General features: G+C 51.2%; 1 protein-coding gene across 5 annotated transcripts in view; it reads right to left on the reverse strand.

Annotated features, from left to right (window-relative positions):
* The window catches only part of ZNF423 (zinc finger protein 423), a 333,582-nt gene that overhangs the window by 88,636 nt on the left and 219,967 nt on the right, over positions 1-24,979 (reverse strand). The window contains exons 6-7 of one of the 5 annotated variants that reach the window (XR_009615389.3): positions 14,405-15,119; positions 12,954-13,147 (exon numbers count right to left, since the gene is read on the reverse strand). The exons of 3 other annotated variants lie outside the window; for them this stretch is intronic. Coding sequence is in view for 1 of the 2 variants with exons in the window: in XM_060650813.3 (XP_060506796.2) it covers positions 15,064-15,119 (56 nt within the window). In the remaining variant the exon portion in view is untranslated. Of the gene's footprint in view, positions 1-12,953; positions 13,148-13,888; positions 15,120-24,979 lie in introns of those variants that run through there. One more of the 5 variants, XM_060650813.3, reaches the window with a different exon arrangement.

Raw genomic sequence — 24,979 nt, forward strand, 5'->3', positions numbered from 1 at the left:
AGTCACCAAAGTTGTCGAGGCTGGCCCAGGCTATTTGGAGAGAAAAGTCACCGTGAGGCAGAAGGCGGCTCAGCCGCTTCCAGCGACAGGGCAGGAAAGGCAGGCCGCTGGGGTGGCTGAACAACACAAGTTGTGGCTTCAAGCCCTGAGTGCAGTGAGACGGTAGACAAGTCCCCGAGACTCCATTTCCTCATCTGTAAAATGGGAACAACGGCATCTACCTCTCAGAGCACTCACATAGCACAACACAAGCAAGTGACAGACAAAGAGCTTGGCGAACTCCGCAGGCCTCGCCCAGAGGAAGGCGGTGATGCTGTTGATGTTACTATGATTACATAAGAATTTCCGAGGTGAGGCCCAGCAGACCTCTTCCCGCCCGCGTCGCTGACTGGAGTCGCGTGGCAGGATACAAATGACACTCCGATTTAATTACCACCTTCTTTTTTTTTTTTTTTTTTTTTTTTCCTCCGGTAACTAAACATTCTCCTCTGCTCAGTATCCCTGGAATGGCAGGGCCATTCCCAGCGTATTACTTGCATATCTATAATTAAATAATTAAGAATTGTTCAAGCCCTTCCAAACACAACAAAAGGCGATGATTATTTCAAACCCACTTTAGGAAAAGTCAAGCCCCTATCAGCTCCATTTTTTGCTAATAGTTATGCAAGGCTGCACCGGCACCATTCCCTCTTGCATGCCAGCACACCAATAAATTAAGATATTCCTGGCCGCATCTGCACGAGGGAAATTAGAGCATTACCTGGTCCCCGCCAGTGTGCCAGCTCCGAGCGGCAGGCGCAGCCCACGCTGGGCGACCAGCTGTCTGTGAATGTGGTGTGTGGATCACAGCTCGGAGCCAGGGGATCTCTTAGGAGGCCTGCGCTAATATCACAACTGCCTCGCTGCAGGACTGTTCCCTTCACCGCACAGTATTCAAACACTCCTTCCGCCTCTTTCTTCCCAGCTCCGGACCAGGGAGAACCAGGACCTGGGGCCTCCGAGCTGCTCCCCGATGCCGATACGTGCTTGGCTGAGTTTTCCTGCTCGCCCTGAGTCCTCACCGGTGGGGAGAGCAGTGAGGCACTTTGTTTGCTGTAAACCCCAGCCCCGGCTGCCCGGGAGGAGGGGTGACCTCATTCCTGGTGGGCGTAACATCGCCAGGCACAGCGTCTTTGGCTTTGATGGGGACAAGTGGCCAACGCCGAGGTTCAAACGCCAAAATGATTCCAAAATCATTTACACGGGCACGAGACGACTGTCCCCAAAGGAGGCGAAGACCTCCTTCAAGGCTTCGGATCCAAGTGTGTGTGCGTCTCAGGAGACGATATTCAGTGTCCGACACGTTCCTTTAAGTCTGAATCCCCCTCCCCCTTCCGAGACCCCGACCACGACAGACAGGCCCTGGAAGCGGTCCCTGGCTTTAGACAAACAAAAGCAAAGAACGGACTGCCGCGGGCCTTCAGTTTGGCAAGTGCATGAGCCATCCAGGATGCAGCCTCTGTGGCAAACAGAGCCTGAGGCGCCGCAGGCCCGGACCAGAGCTGGAGCCTGGCTGGCCAAAAGCTACGGGGGTCCAACAACCGGGTATGGGTTGTGGGGATGGACAGAGGAGGTGCTTCGGGAGCTGCCCTGAGGCAGAGGACTGAGATGTGAGTCCCTGACACCGGGGTGTGGGAGAAGGTGAAGACGTGTTCAGGGCATGTGGAGTTGGATGGCCAGTAGGCAACTGGCTGTGAGGGTGAATGTAAGAGAGAAGGAAGCCGGGCCTGGAGACCACCAATTGGGGGGTGCTTAGATATGCATGCGGACAAGTGTTCAGAGAGTGCTCAGTGGGGTCCAGTGGCCTAGGAGGACCACGAAAGCCACCAGCTTCCACAGTCAGGCGTCACTAGTGACCCCGGCAAGAAGTGTTTCAAGGAGCATCATGCTCTCTTTAACGCCTCCGAGTTCCCGTTGTGCTCACCACCTGGAGGATCTCTCTTCCCTCTCACGAACTCCTACTCATCCTTCAGAGGCCCAGCTCAAATGACCTTCTACTTTCAGACTTCTGTTGACCAGTCTTTAGCCTCACCTACCTACCCTCCCCACACATAACCAGGACAGGAAATCACTCCCTGACCCATTTGTACTACACTTAGGAACCTGCACATCCACATGTCCACCCCTCCCATCAGACTGGATGTTCCTTTAGAGCAGGGGCTTGGTTTGCTCTGGTTAAGGATCCCCTACACTCGACTCAAATCCTGGGACAGAGTTGACAGACAAAGACAGAAGGTGTGAGGGGGAGTCTATTCCAAGTCTGGGGCAGAGTCTGAGATCCATGGATGTTCCCTGTGGCCATGAAGCTGATCCAGAGGTTGTATCTGGGGTCCACTCTCCACACCAAAGGGGCCAGTTACCAGAAGGCCATGGGAGTCCTGCATGATGTACTCGGGGCACTGGGATGAACTCTTCCTACCCTGGGCACACCTGAGGCCTCTGCACAAGTGGGTGGCAGCCAGCTCCGATCTTACACACACGGAGGCTAAGCCCCACCCCCAAAGGACAGAGCTCCCTTAGGGTTCCATGAGAGCCACACAGAGTGAAAACTGGATTCTTCCCCCCTTGCCTCCATCTGGGGACCAGCTGTAAATTGTGCTACACCCTTCTTGGGTTCATGAGCAGGTTAAACTCCACCCAAGCTGCCTTCATCGGTGCTCAAATGTGCTATATTCTTCTGGATATCTTTTCGGATTACTCCATTCCCTGCATTCTCTGTCCTGACCAAAAAGTATACTCTAGCATTAAGCACAAATTGCTTATAACATGAGAGAGGTTTTTTGTAGCTATGTTTTGCTCCAAAATAAACAGAAAGCTTCTAGCAGGCAGAAACAAGTCCTACACCTTTCCAATATCTTCCTTGATCCGGAGCCAAGTACGGGAGCTCAGTGAGCCTATCTGACAGACTAGTGCACTTAAAGCACCAGTTCACCACCCGTGGCAGACATTGCTAATTAAGCACCTATCTGCTCTCTCTGTGATGGATGATTCACTCCTAGAACCTGATTGCTCCTGCCCGTCTTATATGGTGGCTGTTCCCCATCAGCAATGAAGAAGCTGGGAAACGTGAGACTTCCAGGAGGCCCCAAGAAGGGGCTGCTCAGGGTGGCAATGTGCTTGGAGGGGGCCCCTTTCTGAGGCTCTCCCAGCCTCCATCTGTGGAAAGCTGACGAGGTCGCAGAAAATCAAGAGAAACAAAGAGGAGAACCACCATCCCCAGTTCTCAGTGTTTCTTCCAAGAGTCATGGCAACCACTCTTCCCCGCTCACCACCCCAGCCACCAGCCACTCAAAGTCCAGAGCAAAGGGAGAAACCCACTGCCCTACCTACGACATGCCCTTCTCTAGGCTTCTGGCTGCCCACCCAGCAGAAACCAGACAAAGGGATAAGACGAAAAGGTGGGCAACTCGGATGCAGCTCATTGGCTGCTTTTAATATTCCTTTATAAACATTCTTTCTTCCTCCTTTGCTACTTACTCTTCTCTGGGCTAAGAAACGTAGCTCAAGACCTGATCGGGGTATCACTTTTCAAATGCCCAAATCCCTGTAAAGGTTTAGTGTCTGGCTGTGTGCATTTTGCTCAGTATTAACATGTTCAATGGAGTACTTTGATATTTTTTTTATCTAGACGCCAGAAGCTGGTGAATATATGCTTCATAGCTTCAGATAAACCTTTTGTTCTTCTGGGGCTGATCAGCTGGTAGAGCAGCGAGAGGGAGAAGGGGAGGGGAATTCACAGGGGCTCAGCGGTTTCAAAAAGTCAAATTACCTCTGAGCCATAGCAAGGCTGATAATTTAAATGAAAAAATATATATACAGGCTGCAGCACACAACACCGTCTCTGGTAGGACTTTTAATGAAGCCCCAGTTGTGATGACACTGAAGCCGGAACGCTACAGTGGGATAATTACTTGGCTCCCACACAGCTGAGTTCCATAGATGCATTATTAACGGCACATTCCTCGCCATAACGAGAGCTGAACAGAGGTAAGCTCCGCAGACCTGGGCGTCCGCCATTAGCGGCCTGGTGCAAACACAAATGAGTGTTTTCACAAAAGCATGCAAAGGTTGTGAAATTCCAACGAATCCAGGGCTTGGAGGTGGGCATGGGGTGGGGGTGAAAGGGAAGGGAGGAAAGGGTACAATATAAATATAAACATGTGTGTGTGTGCGTGTGTGTGTGTGTGTGTGTATTTGGTCCACGCAGACGTGGCCAGAGATGTCACCTTTCCCTGCACAATGTACTTGGAGTAAGGCAACCTGGGAAATTATGGAGTCAGAACACATTGATTTTCCCGCAACAGATCCAGGCGGCAGCCCTGATGAAGAATTACGGAGGAAATGCGATAACCTAATTCTCCTCCAACCTGGCCCTGCCGCTCCTGCAGCCGGGAGCTTACCTGGCTGGGGCCACGGGGCGGCGCCTCCTGACCTGGGCACGCTGCACAGCCGGGCTCCCATTTGGCACTTCCAGGCTGCCCCCTCCCCCTCCGTTCCCAGCCCCGGTTCCCCTCCCGAGCCCCCCGGCGCTGGCTCAGGCCACATTTTCAGGACATGCAGGATCACCAGCTGCCTCAGAGTCCAAGGGCCTTCCGGAAAGGGGTAAGCCACGGATATGGGTATTCTTGCTCCCAGCTCACCCCAATTAAAGCCAGGGACAAAGACACACGTAGCATTGTTATGCAGGGCCAGAGGGATCCTATGCACGTCCCGTACAGAGGCTCTAGAGCACTGGGGTGACTTAGAGGAGACGGTGGGAAGCCGGTGCCCGGGCCCTGTGCTTCCCCGCGGTCCTCTCCTCGGTTTCGCTTCCCCTGGAAGCGTCTGTTTCAAGGTGACCCTGTTTCGCGAGTTAGCCCCAGCGTCCCCCGCCTGCTCACAGAACCAGGGGCCTCCCAGTAATTAACACCCGTACTTGATGAGGTCCAGCTGGCAAACTGAAGCGATGCCAGCATCCTCCACTCAACAACCTGGGCTCCTCCAGCCGGGCCCCAGTGAGGGCCCCTCCCTCCATGTCCATTCTGGCCACCCTGTCCCTGGAGGACAAGGCAAAAGTCACCCATCTAGCATGGGTGTGCAGTAAGAAGTGGTTTATAACAGTGAAAAGCTGAACACTCCAACGGGTAATTTAAACTGTAGCAGTTCTGAGAACGAATCGGCAAGCAGCCACAGAAAATGATGGTGTAGACGTGTGTGTGCTGACATGGGAAGCTGTCACCATATACTGCTGGAGGGGAAAGGTTACAAAACAGTATGGATATTGTAACTCCATTTAAAACTAAACACTGTGTAAAAGAGTACACAGTGGTTCCATTTGTACGAAGGAACAAAACAGGCGCCAGTATCTTTGCTGTCTGAAGTCAAGATCATGGTTACTCTGGGGGTGGGACTAGCACGGGGTAGGACGTGGTCCCCTGGGGTGCAGGCGATGGCGTGTCACGATCCAGTGCTATCTGCACTGATGGGTTCGGTGTGGGAAAGCTCAGCGAGCTTACGCTTATGACTTTGGAGCTTTTCTGTATGTAAGTTATGCATCAATAACAAGTCATTACATATTTATTGATATGTGTGCTTTTCTGTATAAATATCAAACTTCAATAAAATGTTTTTTAAAACTGTGTTTACACGTGTATGAACACACAGAGTCAGGAAAGGTAAACAACAAATTGTTAACAGCAGTTTCCCCCAGGAGACAAGATTAAGGGTGATTTCTATCTTTCTATTCATCAGCATTTTTTTGGGGGGGGGAAGGAAAATACATTAAGTTGTGTGTGTGCGTGTGTGTGTGCGTGCGCGTGCACGCGTGTGTATGTTTTTAAGATTTTTTAAACAGGGAGGGGCAACTTGCCTGAAATTATAAGGAACACGGTCAATTAGCAAGATGAATAATAACACCCACCACACATCATCATCTATTCAACAAATAAAAGCGCTCAAATGCAATTTAGGACCTGTTCCGCCTGAGCCTTCTGAATGCGGGCTCTCCTAGAAAAACCGAGGCAGAATTCTTCTGCAGGAGTCCCTGGCCCATGAGCAGTGTGAGCCAAAACGTAAACAAACAGCTCTGTGTGGCAGTTCATCTCTGCAAAGCTTAAGAGCGGTCACCCACGCCGCCAGGAACCGGCCACGTGCACCCAGAGAATAGTTAGACAAAAGAAAAGCACGCGAGAAGTTCCGACCCACTCGGAAAAGGTGTGTGATCCCCTCCCAACCTCAGCCACAGCCCACCCACCCACACTGTTCCCCTCCCCTCCCCTCCCCCACACCCTCCTTGCTCATTTCCGATCACTTTCTGACACATCTATCTTAACCCCGCAAATTCCCACTGATGCTCAAAACACAGGTGAGAAGAAATAGAAGGTAAGCAAGATGTCAGAGTGGGAAGAGCTCGTGGGGAAGAAGTTGGTCATCCAGGCAGATTAATCATCTGCCCCCAACCCCAGACCAATATCCTTTAAATACCTAATCTAGATTTATTTAGAGGAGACGGGAAGGTTGTCGGGGGTAGCGAGTAGAAGGGGGGACCCCTGGTGGCGGCTGCAGGCTGTCGGATTCTGTCCCCAGCAATCCAGCTCTGACCCCAGACTCCTCCTGCCACAGCAAAACAAAAGCTCCGCAGGTTTATAGACCCCACCCCTTAAAGAGTGTGCCTCATGTTTGGACCCTGCCCCTGCCGGGCCTCCTTGGAACTGGCCCTCCAAGAAGTCCCGCCTGGAGATACTTCCATGGGGTTGTAGCACCTCCCAAAGGTTTGCTACCAAACTCAACCAAGTCACTGTCCCTCCATGCTTCAGCTTCTTTGAAAAGTGGAAAATCGAAATCTGAGCCCTAGCCTCTTCACAGGGAGCGGGGATGCCCTGGACCTGAGAACCCGTGAGACTGCTGGTGTGGCACCTAGAAGCAGGCCACTTCCTTCTGAAAGGGGACAGAGATTATTTAGCAAAGCACAAGGCAAAAAAACTATTTCCTACCAGAGGGAGGACCAAGAACTTTGCTAGGGGCTTAGGGGCAGCAATTTCTATCTGTGATGCTCTCCTAGGTCCCTGTTGGAGGAGCAGAGAGCTCAGGGCCAGACCAGCAGAGGAAGGAAGGCCTCCCACAGTCACCGAGGGGCCCCAAGATGCAACTCCCTACACCCCTTCAGGAGACCTGGTATGAAATGTCCTAGATTACTGGGGATGGGCCAAGTCAGCAGAATAGACCCCGAAAACAACACCAAAAGCAGAGCAAAGCAAGTTCTTGAAAACTCCCTCCCCCCAAACTGCCCGCCCCTCAGCTGAGGGGTGGGGGCCTCCAGGCAGAGGCCCTGGCACTGGCCTCCCCCAGCCATGAAAAAGGGATGTTTTCTGGATTGAGAAGCAAACTTCCTCTTACAGATTGCTCTGGGTGTTCTGAGACCAGGGTCCAGTTGTCTCTCTCTTTATTAAAAAATACCATACTTCCCTTCCCTTTGGAACCTCTTTCCTGACTCCTCTTTCCTCCTCTTTCATCAGAAAGTTTGGTGGGAAGAAATGGCCATGCACACCTGCACTACCATGGCCAGCAGTCTCTGTGCTGGAGAGCCCCCAGGTCTCTCCCAGTGAAGAGGTCAGCTGTTCTACAGAGAGGATGCTCCTCTGTCCCTCTCTCCAACTCTCTCTCTCTCCTCTCTCTCTCACACACAGATCCAGAAACACACAGGCACATAGAAGAAGGGGCTGCCTGTCACGCACACTCAGACACACCACACACACACACACACACACACACACACACACACACACACATCAGAGACATACACAGAAGTGCACAAAACAGAGAAATAACCCGATAGATCCAAATACATAGAATCAAACAAATATACAAGGCCACAAACACTCCCAAACCCAAACCCAAAACAGACACAAACCCACAAACATCAAATCTAGTGACCCGAAAAAACCCACACACACACAAACACATAAATAGAAGACTCAGCAACAAGCCCACAGGCATGCAAATGTAGAGACGCAAATAAATACAAATTACACACAAACTCCCTGCTACAACAACAACAAATCAAATAGGCAGAAACCCACAGCCAGGCTCAGGGACAAACCCCCAGATAAGGTTGTCAATTCAGATATCTCGGGATTGAGCAAGGAGGGCAGAAACAGGCTGGTTATTGCAAAACTGGACCAAGCATGCAGGCGAGACCAGAACAGACTCTTCCAGAACTCCCTGGCAGCCTCTTTCTGGTTGGGGTCCTTAAACTCCTCCCCCTCCCTCCCAACCCTGGCCACTTCCTGAGACCCCAACAGGACCCTCCGCAACACAGCTGCAGGCTGGAGGGCAGGGAGTGATTCAGGGGTTGGGGGTGGGGGCTCTCTCTCCTGTCTCCTAGAGCTCCTTTTCCTCCCAAATTAGGGCCGTACAAAAAAGGGGCTCAAGAAGTTAGGGTATCCTTGCACCCAAGATTCAGATGGGCTCTCTCAGGGGCAAACCAAGAACAGGACACGCCTCACGGGCTACAGACAGAAGCTGAGCACAGAGGTCAAATCTTTATAAACCCCAGGACTAAACTGCCCTCCCCACAGCCCCTCGTCCTGCTGGTATCTCCATTCTGCAAGGTGCTCAATAGCATCTTCCTGCCACAGACCCCTTCCGCCTGCCTGACTTACACCCAGAGTAGCAACTCTGATATTTAGGATTCACAGCTAAGAATTCCATTTTAAAAATATCGTTATCTACCGATATCCCTACCCAACAATAGGTTAACAAAATATTAATTTTTGCAGCTGACCAGTTCTCAACCAGTAAATTGGGGAGAATAATCTCTAAAACCGAACCCAGCTTCACTAACCTTGAAACGTCCACCAAAATTAGCACCAAACTTTTATACCACACTCGCTTCCTGGAAAATAAACATATCAATTGTCTTTTCAAACCTCTATAGTATTTTGTCAATATTTTTTTATTACAGCAGAGAATGTATAAATATTTTATTATAAACCAAAGGCCTAAAATAAACAGTTTAGTAAATAGTTATTACATTACAAGGAAAAACATCTGTGGAAACTGCTTTCCATGTAATTATTCTTGCTATTTTACATTAGCGCTCAACGTGAATTTCTTTGGCACTAATGTTTCACTTGTTCTAAATCTTCCTCCTTGTTGCTATTATTAAAATCTTAAAAAGGTGCCAAATCTTAAATGAAGAAAAAAAAATGATTCACTAGAAATTATTCATATCACAGTGAGTCGCTACTAAACCTGGCAGGGGTGCAGTATTTTCGGTGAAATTAACATAAAATATACAACTGCAAATTATCCAGGAAATAGCTATGTTCTTTACGGCATGCTTTTACATTCGGAAAAAAATGTTCTCCTTCTCCATCTCACACAAAGCCACAGACAGCCCCACTCCGGCAAGTTTTAAAGGGAAAGTAATAGATTTGTCAAAGGAGCACGGGCTTTGAGAAACAGACTAACAAATAGCTCGTGGGTGGATCAGCCTTAGGTAATTACCAGAGACAACGTCAGAAACGTAGGGAAGGCAAGAAAAACAGCCGGCAGCTTTCTTCCCCCTCGATTCCAGAGAATGTATTTCCTCTCACAGGCCTCAGCTCTGTCTCCTAAACACAAGAAAAACTGTAACACCATGTAAAATGCAAATCTCGCTGTAAATATTTTATAAAATTGTTGCATACATCCCAAAAGCTATAGGTCTTAATTGAGAGCAGGCGATTTTTCTAGTCAATATATGGAAATGGAAAATGCTAATTTGTGTTTTTCTACTTATGAAACACCCTGGAGAACAGCAAGCCACAAATGCACTCACTTTAATATTATAAATATAATTTGGCTCCCTCTTTACCATCCCCACAGCCCTGGCTTTTATCTCCCTGTGGCTGCAGGAGGAGAGATGGAGAATCGCTTTCACAGCATCAGCCCGGGAAGGCGGCCTCGGATGTTGGCAGGGGGGACATGAGGCACAGAGCTGTGTGCCCCCTCCCCTACCATCTTCACCCCCTGGGGAGTGGCAGGCAAGGGCCACAGGCCAGGAGGCACTGCCCAGCGTCTGTTCCCGAAAGGGCCGGAATCAAGAATGAAGGTGGGAGCTGTGGCCACGTGGCTCCTCCCTCCTCCTCTGTTGGGCCTGTTTGGGGTCTGTGCTCCTTCTGACTGCCTCAGAGCTCCCTCTGGGCAAAGGAGACTTCTCTAAGGGCCACCCCTAGAGCAGCCAGGATGAACAGGGGTGACTAGTGACTAGCAAGATGGTCGAGCGATGCAAGTTGGAAATGCCTATTTCCAAACTCCCAAGAGAGATTAAGGCCTCTGCCAAGGATCCTGAGAGCCTACCCCTCCCAGCAAGGGGAGCCCTGCTTCCTCAAGGGCCCACAGGCCGCCCACCCCCACCCCCCTGCACCCCCATCTCACAGTACACTTCCCATCAGGAACACAGGCTTTCCCACCTAGAGCTGCACAACCCTAATCACACGCGGCTACGGAACGCTTGAAATGCGGCTGCTCCACACGCAGCGCAAAATACACATCAGATTCTGCAACCTTAGTAGGAGAAAACAAATATGAAAAATTTTCATTAATTACTTTTTAAGCTGACTGTACAGTGCAATCATAATAGTTTGGATATATTGGGTTAAATAAAAATAGTTCATCTGTTTCCTTCTACTTTTTTTCAGTGCAGCTAGTAACACATTTAAAATTACACATGTGCCTCAAATCTTATGCCCCTTGGACAGCGTGCTCTAGAGTACGCTCTGGTTTGCTGTGCAAAGCCTGCGTCGTGTGAGTGTGTATGAGCATGGTTCTCTTAGACACCGTGCAAATAGGAGGTCCCCAACATTATGATCCCAGAGCTTTTCAGGTCTCAGAGTCTGGGATCCTATGATTCTGTAAATCCATACATCTACAGTTCAAAGAAAGCACTACATGGTAAAGAGATTCTATTACTATTGCTTCCCAGCATTTAACAAAGGTTTTACAATGATAATCATGAAGAAGGCAGGCCCTCTGGCCCTGGTCTTGCCTACTCCTCAATCAAAAAGAGCTCAAATACTTGGTGATCACAGTCCGCTTCTCCCCGCCTCCCCCCCCCCCCCCCACCCACCCACCTCCCCGGCCGCCTGCTGGCTCATGAGCTCAAAACATCTCAGCCCTTCTGACTCCACCACCACCAGGAGGCTCCCCAGTGACTCCTGCCCATGCTGACTCTCCCCCAGCTCAGAATGCAGAAGGGGCCTGTTGAGAGAGCTTGTCAATCATGCACAGCCTTTCTCTGAGTGTTATCCTCTTTCTAGAAACTGTTCTTCAACTTCTCCTCAAATTTGAGTAGCAAGGAAGCAGAGGGACTGGTGAGAAGGACACAGTTAAAGTCGGGTAGCCTGGATGTAACTCCAGGCTGCGCCTCTTCCCAGCTGTCAGAGCTTAGGTAGGTTCCTGAGCCTCTCCTTGCCTCAACTTCCTAATCTGTCAAATGGGAACGACAACACCGACTTTATAAAATTTAGGGGGAGAGTTGAAATAATGCATGTAAGGTGCCTGGATGTACTACACACTCCATAAATAGCAGCTCTTGGTATTTTTACTATTATTGTCATTTTTTGTCATTCCAGAGCCGTCCCATGACTCAAAGCCAAGTCCTTGGGTGTCTGGACCAGCATTCCCGGAGGGGAGAAAGGACAGGGCCTAGAGGACTTTCCAGCCCCTTACTAATGATAGATAAGGCAGCACCTGGGATTGGGTGCCGGGCCAAGCATTCCACTGCACAGAAGTCCAGGGGGTGGGGCCCATCCCCTCCAGAGGTCCAGGCCTTGCACCGCTGCATGTGCAGGCACTCTCTGCAAGTCCAAGGTGAGGGCTGTTTGCTGAACAACCTCCCTGCTTTACCTCCAGGCACTTTTGGTCATGCAAAAAAATATCAGGGGGTGGGTGGACACTGTGAGGACTGGATGGACATTATTTATAATTAACATAGGAACTGTTTACTATAAATGATTGCTTCTCAAGGCCCGAAAATTGTAGGCTGAACCATATGAAACTGCCATTTCTGTAAGCTGAAAACTGGATGCTCAACCTAGTAGCTTTAACACCTCAAAGTAGGGTGGCCCCTCTCTGGAGTACAAGGCTACACTGTGGTTAAGGGAGCCCCAGCTACTGGGGTGCCTGGGTGGCAAATAAACATCTGACTCGGTTTCAGCTCAGGTCATGATCTCATGGTTCATGAGACCGAGCCCACATTGGGCTCTGCGCTGTCAGCACAGAGCCTATTTGGGACTCTCTCTCTCTCTCTCTCTCTCTCTCTCTCTCTCTCTGCCCCTCTCCCCCTTCAAAATAAATAAATATATAAATTTTTAAAATAATAATAAAAAGGAAGCCCCAGCTTCTGAATTCCACCCTGGGCACCTGGGGCTGAGAAGAAACCTCTCCCCAAACATGCACATGGTGTGTGAACACACAGGCATGCACACATACATGCTTCTTTGCCTTTGAATTTGCTTACAAATCAGAAAGAGGAGGTGGGAGGGATGGGAGGACGGAGAGAAAAGAGGAGACAACAGACCCATCCTACCCTGTAAACTTCAATGATCCAAAGAAAAAGACAAATCAAGGGAGTGCTTTCCCATTGCAATCAGTGCACAAAAGTGCCTGTTGGGGAGAAACCGCCTCACAAGGCTGAGCACTTGATCTTAGACACTTTAACCACACACCCGTCCCCCCCCCCCCCCGCCCCTTTCACAGACATGTAAATCAAGACTGAGAGAGAGTGATGAACCACTCACAACAAATGAGTGGCAGAGTCAGATCTGAAGCCAGACTCTGAGACTCCAGAGCCAAGACTCAAAAACAACATGCCAGACAGAATGCGGGAGTCATGCCTGGAGTCAGGGGTCCCGGTCTGGGCTCAACTCTCGTTCAGGCCTCACTGCCTTCACCTGTTAGATGAAGACAGTGATCCTGACCTCATTGTCCTGGCAGGGATGCGGCTAAGATGGATACATGGACATTTGGGCTTGCAAAGCTCCGGTCCGTTCATTCTTCTCATCCCCGAAACCCACTAAGTGCCTGGCTCCGGTCGAGGCACCGGGTGTGCTGGCCAGGACAGGAGAGACAAGGTCCCTGGTCCACTCTGGTGGGAAAGGCAAACACGACACAAAACAAGTGAGTAAGGAGATGGCAGCAGAGGCCGAGAAGCGCTATGAAGGCAATAAAACAGAAAGAGGAAAGAGTGCCGAGGTCGGGGTGGGGTCGTCAGCCCAGCGAGGGGTGACACACGAATGGAAAAAGGCAGCTGAGTGAGAGCTGGAAAAAGAATGTTCCACACACAGAAGGCATGGCTGGGCAAACACCTCAGGATGTTCAACAAGAAACAGATCACGTGGCTAGAGCAGGGCATGCAGGAGGAGTGGGACGTGAGGCCGTGAGGTGGCAGGGCACCGCAGGCAGGTCAGTACAACCACCCGGAAGAACTGTCTGGCTGTACGGCCTCAAGCTGAACAAATCCCTACCCGCTGAGCCAACAATTCCTCTCCGGATGATCAAGCAAAGGCATGGGCACGCACGACCACAGAAGACCCCCCCCACGAGGGTGAGACCCCTCCTCTCCGAGAGTGAGGATCCCCCCCTCGCCGTGGGTCACGGGTGAGACCCCTCCCCCCCCCCCCGCCGTGGGTGACATGCCCTTCGCGGGTGAGACCACCCCCCCCCCCGCCGTGGGTCACGAGTGAGACCCCACCCCACCCCCCTCGGCATGGGTGACATGCCCTTGGCGGGTGAGACCCCTCCTCTCCGAGAGTGAGACCCACCCCCACCACCCCCCGCCGTGGGTCACTGGTGAGACCCTTCCGCGGATGAGATCCCCCCCCACGCTCCGGTGGTGACATGCCCTTCGTGGGTGAGACCCCGCCGCGGGTAAGACCATCCAACACTCCGCGGGGGAGACACTCCCCCTCCTCGGGGGAGACTCCTCTGCAGATGCCCTTCAAAGCGCCATTCACAACAGCCCCAAATCAGGAACGACGGAACAACCGGCAGTGGAAGGACACACAGCAAAGTGGACGGTGCCCATGCAGGAGCATACAACTCGGCGATAAAAAGTAACAAACCACTAGTCCACAGAGGAGATGTACCTCGTGAACATTAACACTGAGCTAGAGAAGCCAGACACAAAGGCGACAGACTGGAACATTTCGTTATTCGACACTCAGAAGCAGGGCAGACTAATCTGGCGGTAGAGGTCAGAGCGTGGCTGCCCTTTGCGGGGTGCTGGCTGGAAGGGAGCATGAGGCAGCTGCAGGGGGCAGGGAAATGGGCTGTTTGTGGATGCTGGTGCTTGTTAGGTGGGTACACATGCATGAAAGTGCCGATCACATACATACGTACTTACACAGACATACTTCTGCGCCCTTATGGAATCCAAGTTCAGCCTCAGTCTACTGGGGGCAAGGCGGACCGATCATCCCCAGTTGTGGAGGCAGCAAAGACCCCTCACCTGGGGCGGCTCTTGCCCTGCCCCTGTGTCATGCAAGTCCCCTCCATGGGGACATGCTGAGTTCATGAAACCCTACAAGAAGACACCCAAAAGCCAAGCCAGCAGGACCCACAGCCCCTAAACCAACCTCAGGCTTCTAAAATCTGGGTCAGATGGAGGAAATTTTGGGCAACAACTTAGCCCCAGTTCTCCCGATGGCGGGGAAGTGGTGAGAAGCCCCAGGGCAGTGGAGACAAGGCCAGGCTGGTCAGAGGCCCAGCAGGCAGTCACGAGCCGCCCCCCCCCCCCCCATGGGGAGCAGGAAGGGAGCCGGCCGACGTTTATTACCCGCCAGCAGCGAGATTGACTGCAGGCCTCCTTTGCCCACACTGAGCCATTAGCTCGTAATGGCCCCGAAGGCTCCCTCGGCCACAGACCCAGGCCCGAGCGCTCGGGCTCCGACACCAAAGATACTAATGACTACCACATTGCCGAAATAAATCATCATCGCTCAGAAGGGGCTCCGGCCGGCCGGCGGCTTCCAAACTTCATTTCACGAATTTCCCCCTTAATACTCAGCTGCCATGGCGAGGGGGTTCTTGGGTGGACACGTCACCAGCCAATTTCTCTGCTATGGTATTTATAAAGAAAAGAAGAAAGAAGAACATGGGGGGATATTAATCTATGCAATGCGATAGGATCTTACATTGGTGGGAATCTGGAGATTGGAGTAAAATCCCGTTTGAGACTCCCTCGAGAGTTTAATGGTCCAGACCTGGCAGCCAAAAACACCCATGAAAGTCAGGTGGAGAGTGTGTTTCAGGGAGCACTGCACCCTCTGGAGAGATGCTTCATGAATACGGGGGCTCCATGACCACGTGGGGGCAAGTTGGTGTGGAGGTTGAGTGCATGGGGCCCAGAGCCACACTGCGCAGGCTCTACCCCTGGCTCTGACTCCTGCTGGCTATGTGACTTTGGGCAGACTGCTCTGCCTCTGTGTTCCTCAATTTCCCCATCCATAAAATGGGAGAATAGGGGAGTTGGTGTGAGAATTAAGTAGGACAGTCAATGCGAAGTGCTTGGACCAAGGCCTGGCACGCAGGTAAGTACCCTGTGATTGATCCCCACAGGAATCGTCAACGGGTCCAATCTCGGTAAAGACGTATAGGAGGAAACCTGGTTAACATGGTGATACGCCCACTTGCTCCCATCCAGCCATGTTATAGTTGGAGTGAGTGATGGAAGGTGAAATGATTTGCTCAAGGTCGACAAGCACATGGGGAAGGACAGGCTGGAATCCAGGCTTTCTGTTTCCCAGGCTGTATCCTTTCCCCATAAAGACCCTAACCCACAGCCTCAAAAGGCAACACTATCTACAAACATCAGCAATACAGGAGCCTGTCCAGGGCAGCTGTGAGAGGGCTTCTGAGTCCCTGGCTAGGAATGCTCCAGGCTTGTGTCTGGACCTGCTGCCCTGTGCGTCCACCCTCAGGCTTTGGACCTAAAGATGACCAGGATCACAGAAGCAGCTGGAGAACATCCTCCCAGCCTGCCTGCCTTCTTGGAGGAGGCAGGAGCCAGAGTCTTGCTCCTTGAGGCTCCTGGGAGCTCCTCTAGGCCCTAGCCTGCTCTCCTCTCCCTCCTTGGCATCCCCTCCCCTGACACTCAACCTACCTCTCTGGCTAATCTAAAGTTCTCATTCCACAAACTTCAGCTCTGGCCATGAAGTCTTGTGCTCGCTCTCAATCAGCTCTGTTCCTGGTAGTGGGTCTTACACACAGTTGGTGTTTAATTATTGTTTGGGTGGGATGAAATTTCCAGCCATAATTTTATCTCTGCATAGGTTTTCCCAGCTTTCTGTCCTGGAATAGAGGTGCTCTGTTTTCAATCTGACTCCCTAGAGGCTCCAAAAATAACAGAGGGAAGGGCTAGAGTCCAGTTCATCACTGCCTCTGCCAGGAAGCCCTCCCTGACTTCTCCAGAATGCCTGTTTCAGTACCCCTTGATCACTGTTCCCTCTGACCACCAATCCCAATCCCGCTGCCTGCACATCAGCCAACCACCCTCACCCCCAGTCCCACTGGGAGGGTCTGATGAGGACCTGCTCATCTTTTTCCCTCCCCTCTGGCATGGGGTATGGAGCTGCGCACTGGGCGAGTCACAAGGCTAGATGCCCAGAAGCGCAGCAGCCCAGGGTTGGATGGGAGATGGAGGTCAGGAGCACTCGTGCAGGACCAGCCAGGTCAGCTGGCAGGCCAGGACCCAGGTCCCCAGACCGTGGCAAACCCAGCAAGGCTCAGGTGGGTGCCAGTTTCAGCTGGACCTTCCCTTTCACCTAACATGGAAGCAGAGGCAAAACCCAGCAGCCCCACCCAAGTGCCACCTGCGCAGGAAAACCAGGCCCCAAGCAGAAGCCTCCTCAGGCTGGGTTTGGACCAAATTCCTTCTCAGCGGCCGTACATTTCCAGCATACAGGAATTGCTCCTGCCGATTCAAAACCAGGTCAGAGAAAACCGTCTCTCGTTTCCGGCAGGGGTGAGCGTTCCTCCCGGGGAAGGGCTCCGCAAAAGTCTCCAAACCGAGCACGAGAGACAAGTGGGAACCAAGCCTCATTCCCTCGGTGGCCCCGCGGCTGCCAAAATTACTGACAAACTGACCTACAAAGAGAGTTTCTATTTTATGAGCAAACCCCAAAGGTTAACAGCGGAGCCGCCGGCAGGCGATGAGCACCGAGGAGCGGAAGCTTCCCCAGCAGCGCCCGCACGGAGCCCGGGCACCTCAGCTTCGCAGAGAAACGTGTCCCTGAAATGCCAAGGAGAAAGGGAGGATGGAAGGGGGAGGTTCCAGAACCCTGGCCAGAGGGAGGAATGGGGACATGAGGACACTGCCCATTGCCAAGTGGCCTCTCTGTCTCAAAGTTCTGGATGACTGCCACTGCCAGGGGCTGGCTGTAGTGACCTCTCTGGCAAGGCTGCCCCGTAGACCACAATGTGCATGGTGTCCCCTACAATTGTGCAGTCTACAACCTGCACAGCCATACCCTGTAAGCCTGAGTCCTATGGGGTTCCTGCCACATAAAGCATCTTGCCCCTCCAGTGCTGGTTTCATGAGCATATGACCAGTGTGGTAGCACGAGGGCCTGAATTTAGAAGGGCCCACGCTTGGTTTGTATCCTGCTATTGCTGTCTTAAAATTCTTTTTTTTTTTTTAATGTTTATTTTTATTTTTGAGAGAGAGAGCATGAGCAGGGAGGAGCAGAGAGAGAGCGAGACAGAGAAATCCAAGCAGGCTCCCAGCTATCAGCACAGAGCCCGATGCGGGGCTTGAACTCATGAACCATGAGATCATGACCGGAGCTAAAATCAAGAGTCAGACGCTTAACCGACTGAGCCACCCAGGTGCCCCAACATCTTGAAATTCTTAATTTTCTAACAAGGGGCCCTGCATTTTCGTTTTGCACAAATTACATAGCTGGTCTTCCCTCCCTGTTTGAGAGCACCAGGCCAGTGTGGACATAGAAAGAAAGGATGAGCAATTATCCAGAGGAATCATCACTGAATAATTTATACAAAAAAGTAAGAAAATTTCCAGCCTCCATCCTTCCTCATCTTCCAAGTCATCCCAATGTGGACCTACTTCTAAGGCCTTCCAGGAACAGGGGGAGGGCTAGAGGGGCCCCAGTGATGGGCAAGGGCATGGGGGTGCCAGAAATCTCCAAGGCTTGCACCCTAATGCAGGAAGCAGCTTTTGATAGCAAGAAACCCACTTGAGACTAAAGGCCCTTGGGTTTTCTCATACTGATGTCGGAGCTGCAAGAAAATCTCCTGAATTTTGGCAGAGGGTAAGTAACAAAAAGCAGGTCAGAGAATACACACAGGCAGGCAGGAAACAAGGCCGCCGTTGGCAACCCAATGACTGGGTCCTCAGGCCCCTCACCACTGACCCTTAACCCAGACCCGAAACACTGATCCGTCGCCAGTGACATCTCATCAGATCTGCCAGCGACCTGGGACAGAGCCTCCGCTCCATCTAGAAGATGAGCCCAAGATTCACAGAGGTCTAGAGACTGCCCAGAACCTCCCACCAGGCCAGGCCTGACCTACAGTTCTAACCCTAACAACAGGGCAAAGTGTGAGGACAGAGGGGACCGGGGCAGCGTCTTCTGCCTTTCCCAGTGAAGTCTCACACAAACACCAACTTACACAGGAGAACACTACAGGGCTGTTCTCAGTCCCCATGTCCCACCTTCTGGGCCTCCCCCCACCATCCAGGTAGCCTAGGGGAACCTGCATGGGATGCCAGGGTGCTCAGATTGCACTCAGAACCAGTGATCTACTGGCCTCTTTTCTACCTTCCATCAATAGTGAATGCCCGTGACACCTCAGGAGGTGTCCTGAGGCTCCCAAGGCTCACTCCATCTCTGCATCCATGCAAGGAGCATCCTGGATTTCTGCAGGGGTTCAGCTGCTTTGAAGGACACATGCTCTTAGTCAGCAGCCCTCTGACCCTGCAATTTGACTTTATCCCGCCATCCTCAAGCCTCAGAACACCGTGTAGCCACTCCCCTATGTCTGACCACCACCACCGGTGAACACAGGGCATCCACCCGATTCCTAGGTGCCCATGACCACTGCACTAAGTGGTCTGCGTAAAGTAGGAGCCTCTCCCCACCACTATCCACCAGCTTCCCTGCTTGTCCTTGTCACCAGTTCCTGGGACGATAAAATCAGAGTAGGAAAGAACAATGAAGGTAAAGCAAAACAAAACCACACGAATGAAAGCAGGGAGAAAGTATTATTAAATGTTTCTGAAAAATTATCATGTTTACCCTGGATGTTGCCTGGCTTGATTTATGCCCGCCCCCCTTCAGTCCCTCAACAGCCCCCTTTTCTCCTGTGCCAGCAGACTGGAAGGTTCCAGACACAGCCCTGGCCCCAGGGCCACAGGCCACAGAGGCCCAGCTCCAAGGTTCCTGCCAGGCTCCTGGACCCACCACCAGTAGAGGCAGTATAGACCAGAATTCCTCCAACTTCTCTGGCGATACAAATCCTAGGGGATGCTCTTCATCGACTACAGACTTCCAGGTCCCTCCCTTGGAAAGTCTCACTCCAGGGGCCAGCTGGGGGGGCTTCATGTGTTAAATGAGTGAGAAGAGTAATGAAGGGAGATGAAACTTGAGTGGACACCAGTCTGGTTTGCATTCACCCCAGCTCTTGGCCATCTGTGTGATGTTGGGCAAGTAGACGTCTGCCCCTCTCTGAGCCTCAGCTTCCTGATGAGCTAAATGCATCAGGTGGTCCAGAAGCTTCCAGCTCTGACCCCTTCTCAGCTTCTGCAGAGTAACAGCAAGATCCCCCTAGACACCATTCCTAACAAAGAGGGAATTCCGTTCGCCCTCCTAAAACAGAACTGAGCCTGCCCCCACTCCTTCCTGGTCCCAGAGCAGACCCTCATGGACCAGGAAAGAACAGACCCACTGGCTCACCCCAGGAAGGTGGTGGGACCACCAGAGGGAAGGGACCACAGACCCTCCCTCGGGACAAGGATGAGATTTTTAAATAAATGAAGCCCTCTGCTCAGCACCAAGCCTGGAAGCCGGGAGCTGGGGCCAAGTGCCTTCCTGCAGACACACACTCGTTAATAAATTGCCATATATCATATCCTGCAAAATAGGGTTCCTGTAGGGCCAGGGTGGCCGCTGGGGGGAGGGGCCGCTGATAGGCTGCAGAAACCAAACTCAGAATTGACCGACAAGTGTCAGTTTTTAGCTCACTGCTTCACACAAGCCCACCTGGCTGTGAAGCAAAGCAGAGATACGCTAATAACAAAACCTCCAAAGCTGCCTCACGCCAAAACCACGAGGAGCGGATTCTCCCGAAAGGTGTTTCCTCAGCCTCCACCCAGTGATGGAATAGATCAGAGAAAACACCGGCAGAATGTGGAGCCGGTGTCATTACCGACCGTGAGGAACGTGAGCAGGGGCCGAATGGGGTCTGAGCGGGGCAGGGGAGGGCTGCCGTCACAGCCAGGGGTTGGGTGCCAGGACACTGGCATGATTGTCACAGCAGCTATGAAAATGGTGGGGGAAACCAAGCAGCTTTTACCCAAGTTGTAAACAGAATGAAAATTACAAATAGTTAAATGTGAGTAACACTTCCTAGAGAAAGTCCCTTCATTTGGGGGGCAGAATAGAGCAACATAAGGCCCTCTTTGAGAGCATGGGTAACACTCAACACCACCACGTCAAGGGGGGTCATGGTGGGGGGACAGGCACAGAAGGAGCCTGAGTCCATGGGGTAATCAGGAAGAAATGAGACCGGACCGAGAGAAGCTGGCTGAGGGGGAAGGGGTGGCATCACGTCAAGCACATGGCTAGAATCCCGTAACTGCTTGCTGCGGGGCGGAGGGAAAGAGAAGGGGTAAAATATATAGTCGCAAGCAGAGCCGATGTGCAAAATGTATTGACAGCTGGTGCACAGGGGCCCCACCAAACTGCGTCATTCCTGGTGTCACCTGGTGGCCCCTGATGGACCAGGAGTTACCTTCTTGTGCACTGGATCCAGAGGAGGGGTCCAGACACAGGGAGAGGATCTGTGGGCAGGGGACTCATGGCAGAAACTCTTGCCAGATGGTTAGGAACATTTCAGTATTTTAACAAACCGCCCGGTGCTATCGGCACATGGCCGCTAAATATCGACTTGCTACCGAGGGCCCTGACACAGGTTGATTTATAGGCCCCCCGGTGCCCTCAACAGCCCCCTCTTCTCTCCCCGTGCCAGCAGACTGCAGGGTTTCAGACAGAGCCCTGGCCCTGGGGCCACAGGCCACAGGCTCCCAAAGGCCCAGCTCCAAGATTCCTGCCAGGCTCCTGGGCCCACCACCAGCAGAGGCAGTGTAGACCAGAACTCCCCAGACTTCTCTGAGGATACAAATCCCGGGGGGGGGTTGGAGAGATGCTCCTTGTCGACTACAGACTTCCAGGCCCCTCCCCTAGGAATTCTCACTCGTGTGTTGAGTGAGTGGAGTAATGAGGGGAGATGGAACTTGAGTGTGCACCGGTCTGGTCTGCACTCACCCCAGCTTTTGGCCATCTGTGTGACATTGGGCAAGTGTCTGCCCCTCTCTGAGCCTCAGCTTCCTGATGAGTTAAATGTGCCGGGTGGTCCAGAGGCTTCCAGGTAAGAAAAGGGTGAGGAATATGCTCTAACTACCTTTTTATTCATCTGTTCATCTATTTGGAGGAGCAATGCTCCCGCCATCCCAGAGTCAAGATTCCCCGAGCCCCTAAGCAGACAAGCAGAGATTGCGCAAATTCTGCTAGCACCGTTCGAACCCGAGCAGGGCCCGGGCAGCGGGGGCCTGCGGTGGGTGCAGGCTGCCAAGAGGTGACCGGAAGGCAGAGCTGAACTGCCCCAGGAGCAGGAGACAGAGGCAGGTATCTGAAACCGGATGTGGATCCTGATTCTGCAGATAAAAGCCCCAAAATGTTTTACACTGAGATGCTAATTTTTTTTTTTTTTTTTTTTTTTGTAAAACAAATCTTCAAGGCACATGCTGAGATAGTTGAAGCTCTTCGTGTAGGCTACAGCTGAGGGGGGTGTGTGTGCATATCTGTGTGTGGGTTTTTAAGGAGGATACCCCTTATTAGAAATCTTTCATGAAAAGCTCACCGGGTGAAGTGCTTCTGCGGCTCGCATACATGTGAAAGGTGCCTTTCGTGGCTCACTGCAGCCCTACGTGTAGTGAACAGGCCACAGAACTCCGAGTCTGTGGACATAGCAAGATAAACTGGGCCTGCGTGGACCTTGACCTCAACCTCAGAATCAATGACAGATGTTACCAATGGAAACATTTTTCCCCCTAAAACTACAGGTCTTTTACAGTATGTGTTAGCATTTGGTAGGAATCCAACCCTAACCGAGACTATGGGTACAGATTATCAAAACCCAAGTGGCTGCAGGGAAACCAGGTTTGTACTATGGTTTCTTGCATTTCCACCAGCCCCTAAAACTTTAAAAGAGCAGCCCATGAAATCTGCTTCCCAGAGAGGAAGGCTTGGGCAGCAGGGCTATTTCAGTCACTGAAAGAAAGAATAATTCTGCATCCTAAGAGGTCCGTAATTAATTCACACATTTAGCTGTTAGGTCCAGAAACATGTTTGTGTTGACAATTTGCATTTGATGCTTTGAAAACAATCTGTCATGTTTTTATTTACCTCCTTATCCCAGAGACACCACCACTTTCCAATATCCATCCAAGTGTTACGATTCCACTACAGTTTCCCGAGACCCTGCCCGTGGCAATGAGGGAGGGGACCCAGAATCCCCACGTGGGAAAAGTGGGGTTTGTGCAAGAGCTGTCCTCCTCTGAAGGGATGAGACAACCTGATGGCCAGTCAAATCTTGGTCTGCCCCCTCCCAATTCCCATGCCAGCTTCTGGCCTTCAGTACACTGATTTGACATCATTCTTCCAGCCGACCTCTCCAGCACCAGACCGCTGTGTCCCTCCTTCACACTGAAGAATCAATACTACTCACAGTACCCCTAGCTGATATGTCAGGTAGGGCCCCACCCTGGCTTGTTGACATCATCAGCCCCTATGAGGATAAATCCAGAGTGAGAAGGATCACTGGAGGGGAGAAAACAAAAAGCAAGGCTAGAAGCAGGGACAAGGCATCGTTAGTATCAACTTTTACATTGCCAGGCTTGGTTGATGTCACCAACGGGTGAGTCAGGGTCTCACAGAGCCACTGTTCTCTCCCCTTGCAAAGAAGAGGAGGGGAGGGAAGGAGGAGGGTCCTCAGAATGGTCCTGACCCAGGTCTGGACTACAAGTCTAAGCTCCAATATCCCCACAAGCCCTTGGACCCAAATAGTATAGAAGTTGCTGGGGAATAAAGCAACTCCAAGTCCCTGAGACCCCTTAGACACCCATTCAGCTTACAGATTTCTCCCCTGGGCATAATTTTCCCTATTCCTCTAGCTAAGTACAACTAAAAACCATGGACATTATAGATGAAAGAAACATAAGAAGATTCTGAAAAGTGGAGAGAAAACGGCGGAATGGCCAGGGACCTTGGGACTCAAGAAATGACATGGCAGTACAGACCCTGGGTTTTCCTTTTGCCTCATACAGCTCAGATTGGAGCTGAAGATGCTGGAAACCAGGAAAAGCCAACAGGTGAGATTTTAAAAGCCCCAAGGAAAGCCTGCTCTCTTCAGCCAAAGGACAAGAAAAGAGACAGCCTGACAAGACAGAAGACTTTGAGACAATAGCAGCTTTGCTCAAGCCAAACCCCAGAGAAAATGCTGTGCCCCCTCGTTCCAGCAGAGGCTGAATGGGGCACCCAGACTTCCATGTTCCCAAGGCTATAACAAGGCACCCAATACCCGCTCCCTACTCCATGTGGAAATGGTGTCAGAGAAAGCCCAGTAGGGAGTGAGGACCTTCAACTTACTGGGCAATAACATAGCTCTCCCCAAGGTGTCAGGAGAGACCATCTGGGGAGGTGGCCTCCCACCCACACCCAGTAGTAGCAAGGCGTCCCTACTCATCTGCCCAGTGTCAGTGGAGGCCATGTGGGGAACAGGAACAAGACACTCCTCTTACCAGTCAGAGAGATATCAGTGGAGATGTGGTAGGAAGACAAAACTAGAACTCTTTCCACTTCAATCAAAAATCATTCATCCCACCAAGAACCAGAAAGATCTCAAACTGAATGCAAAAAGATAATCCACTCATGCCAAGCCCAAGGTGACAGAGATGTCAGAATTATCTGTCAAGGACTCTAAAGGAGCCATCATAAAATACTTCAACCGTTATGGACACATGTTTAACAAATGGAAAAAGAGAAAACCTCAGCAAAGAAATAAAAGATATAAAAAAGCTCTAAATGGAACTTCTAGAAATAAAAAAGTAAACAAAACTTTAAAACTAAGCAATGATGGGCTCAACAGCAGAAAGAAAAAGATGGTGGAAAGAATCAGTGCACTGGAAGATACAACAATAAAAATGACTTAATCTGAACAAAAGAGAAAAAACAGGTTAAGAAGAACAGTGCCTCCGGGGTTGGTGAGACTTTAACATTCATGTGATCAGAGTCCTGGAAAGACAGGAGAAAAAGGACAGGCTAGAAAAGTTCTAAAAAATAAAAGGCAAAAGAAAAATTTTGAGAGCAGTGGGAGAAAAATGGCACCTTACCAGAGTGAAAAACTAATTCAAATGGCAGTGGATTTCCCCTCAGAAACCAAGGAGACCAGAAGAAAGTGGCACAAGAAGTATGAAAGAAAAGAAATGGCAACCTAGAACCTATATCCAGTGAAAATATCCCTCAGGAATGAAGGGGAAATCAACATCCTTGGATGAAAAAGACAAAGAGAATTTGTCACCAGAAGACCTACCCTAAAAGAATGATCAAAGGAACGTCTCTAAACAGAAAGAAAATGATAAAAGAAGGAATCTTAGAAGATTAAGAAGAAAAAAAAGAAAATA

The sequence above is a fragment of the Panthera onca genome, chromosome E2 (genome assembly GCF_046562875.1).
Source record: "Panthera onca isolate mPanOnc1 chromosome E2, mPanOnc1 haplotype 2, whole genome shotgun sequence".
Classification (NCBI taxonomy): domain Eukaryota; kingdom Metazoa; phylum Chordata; class Mammalia; order Carnivora; family Felidae; genus Panthera; species Panthera onca.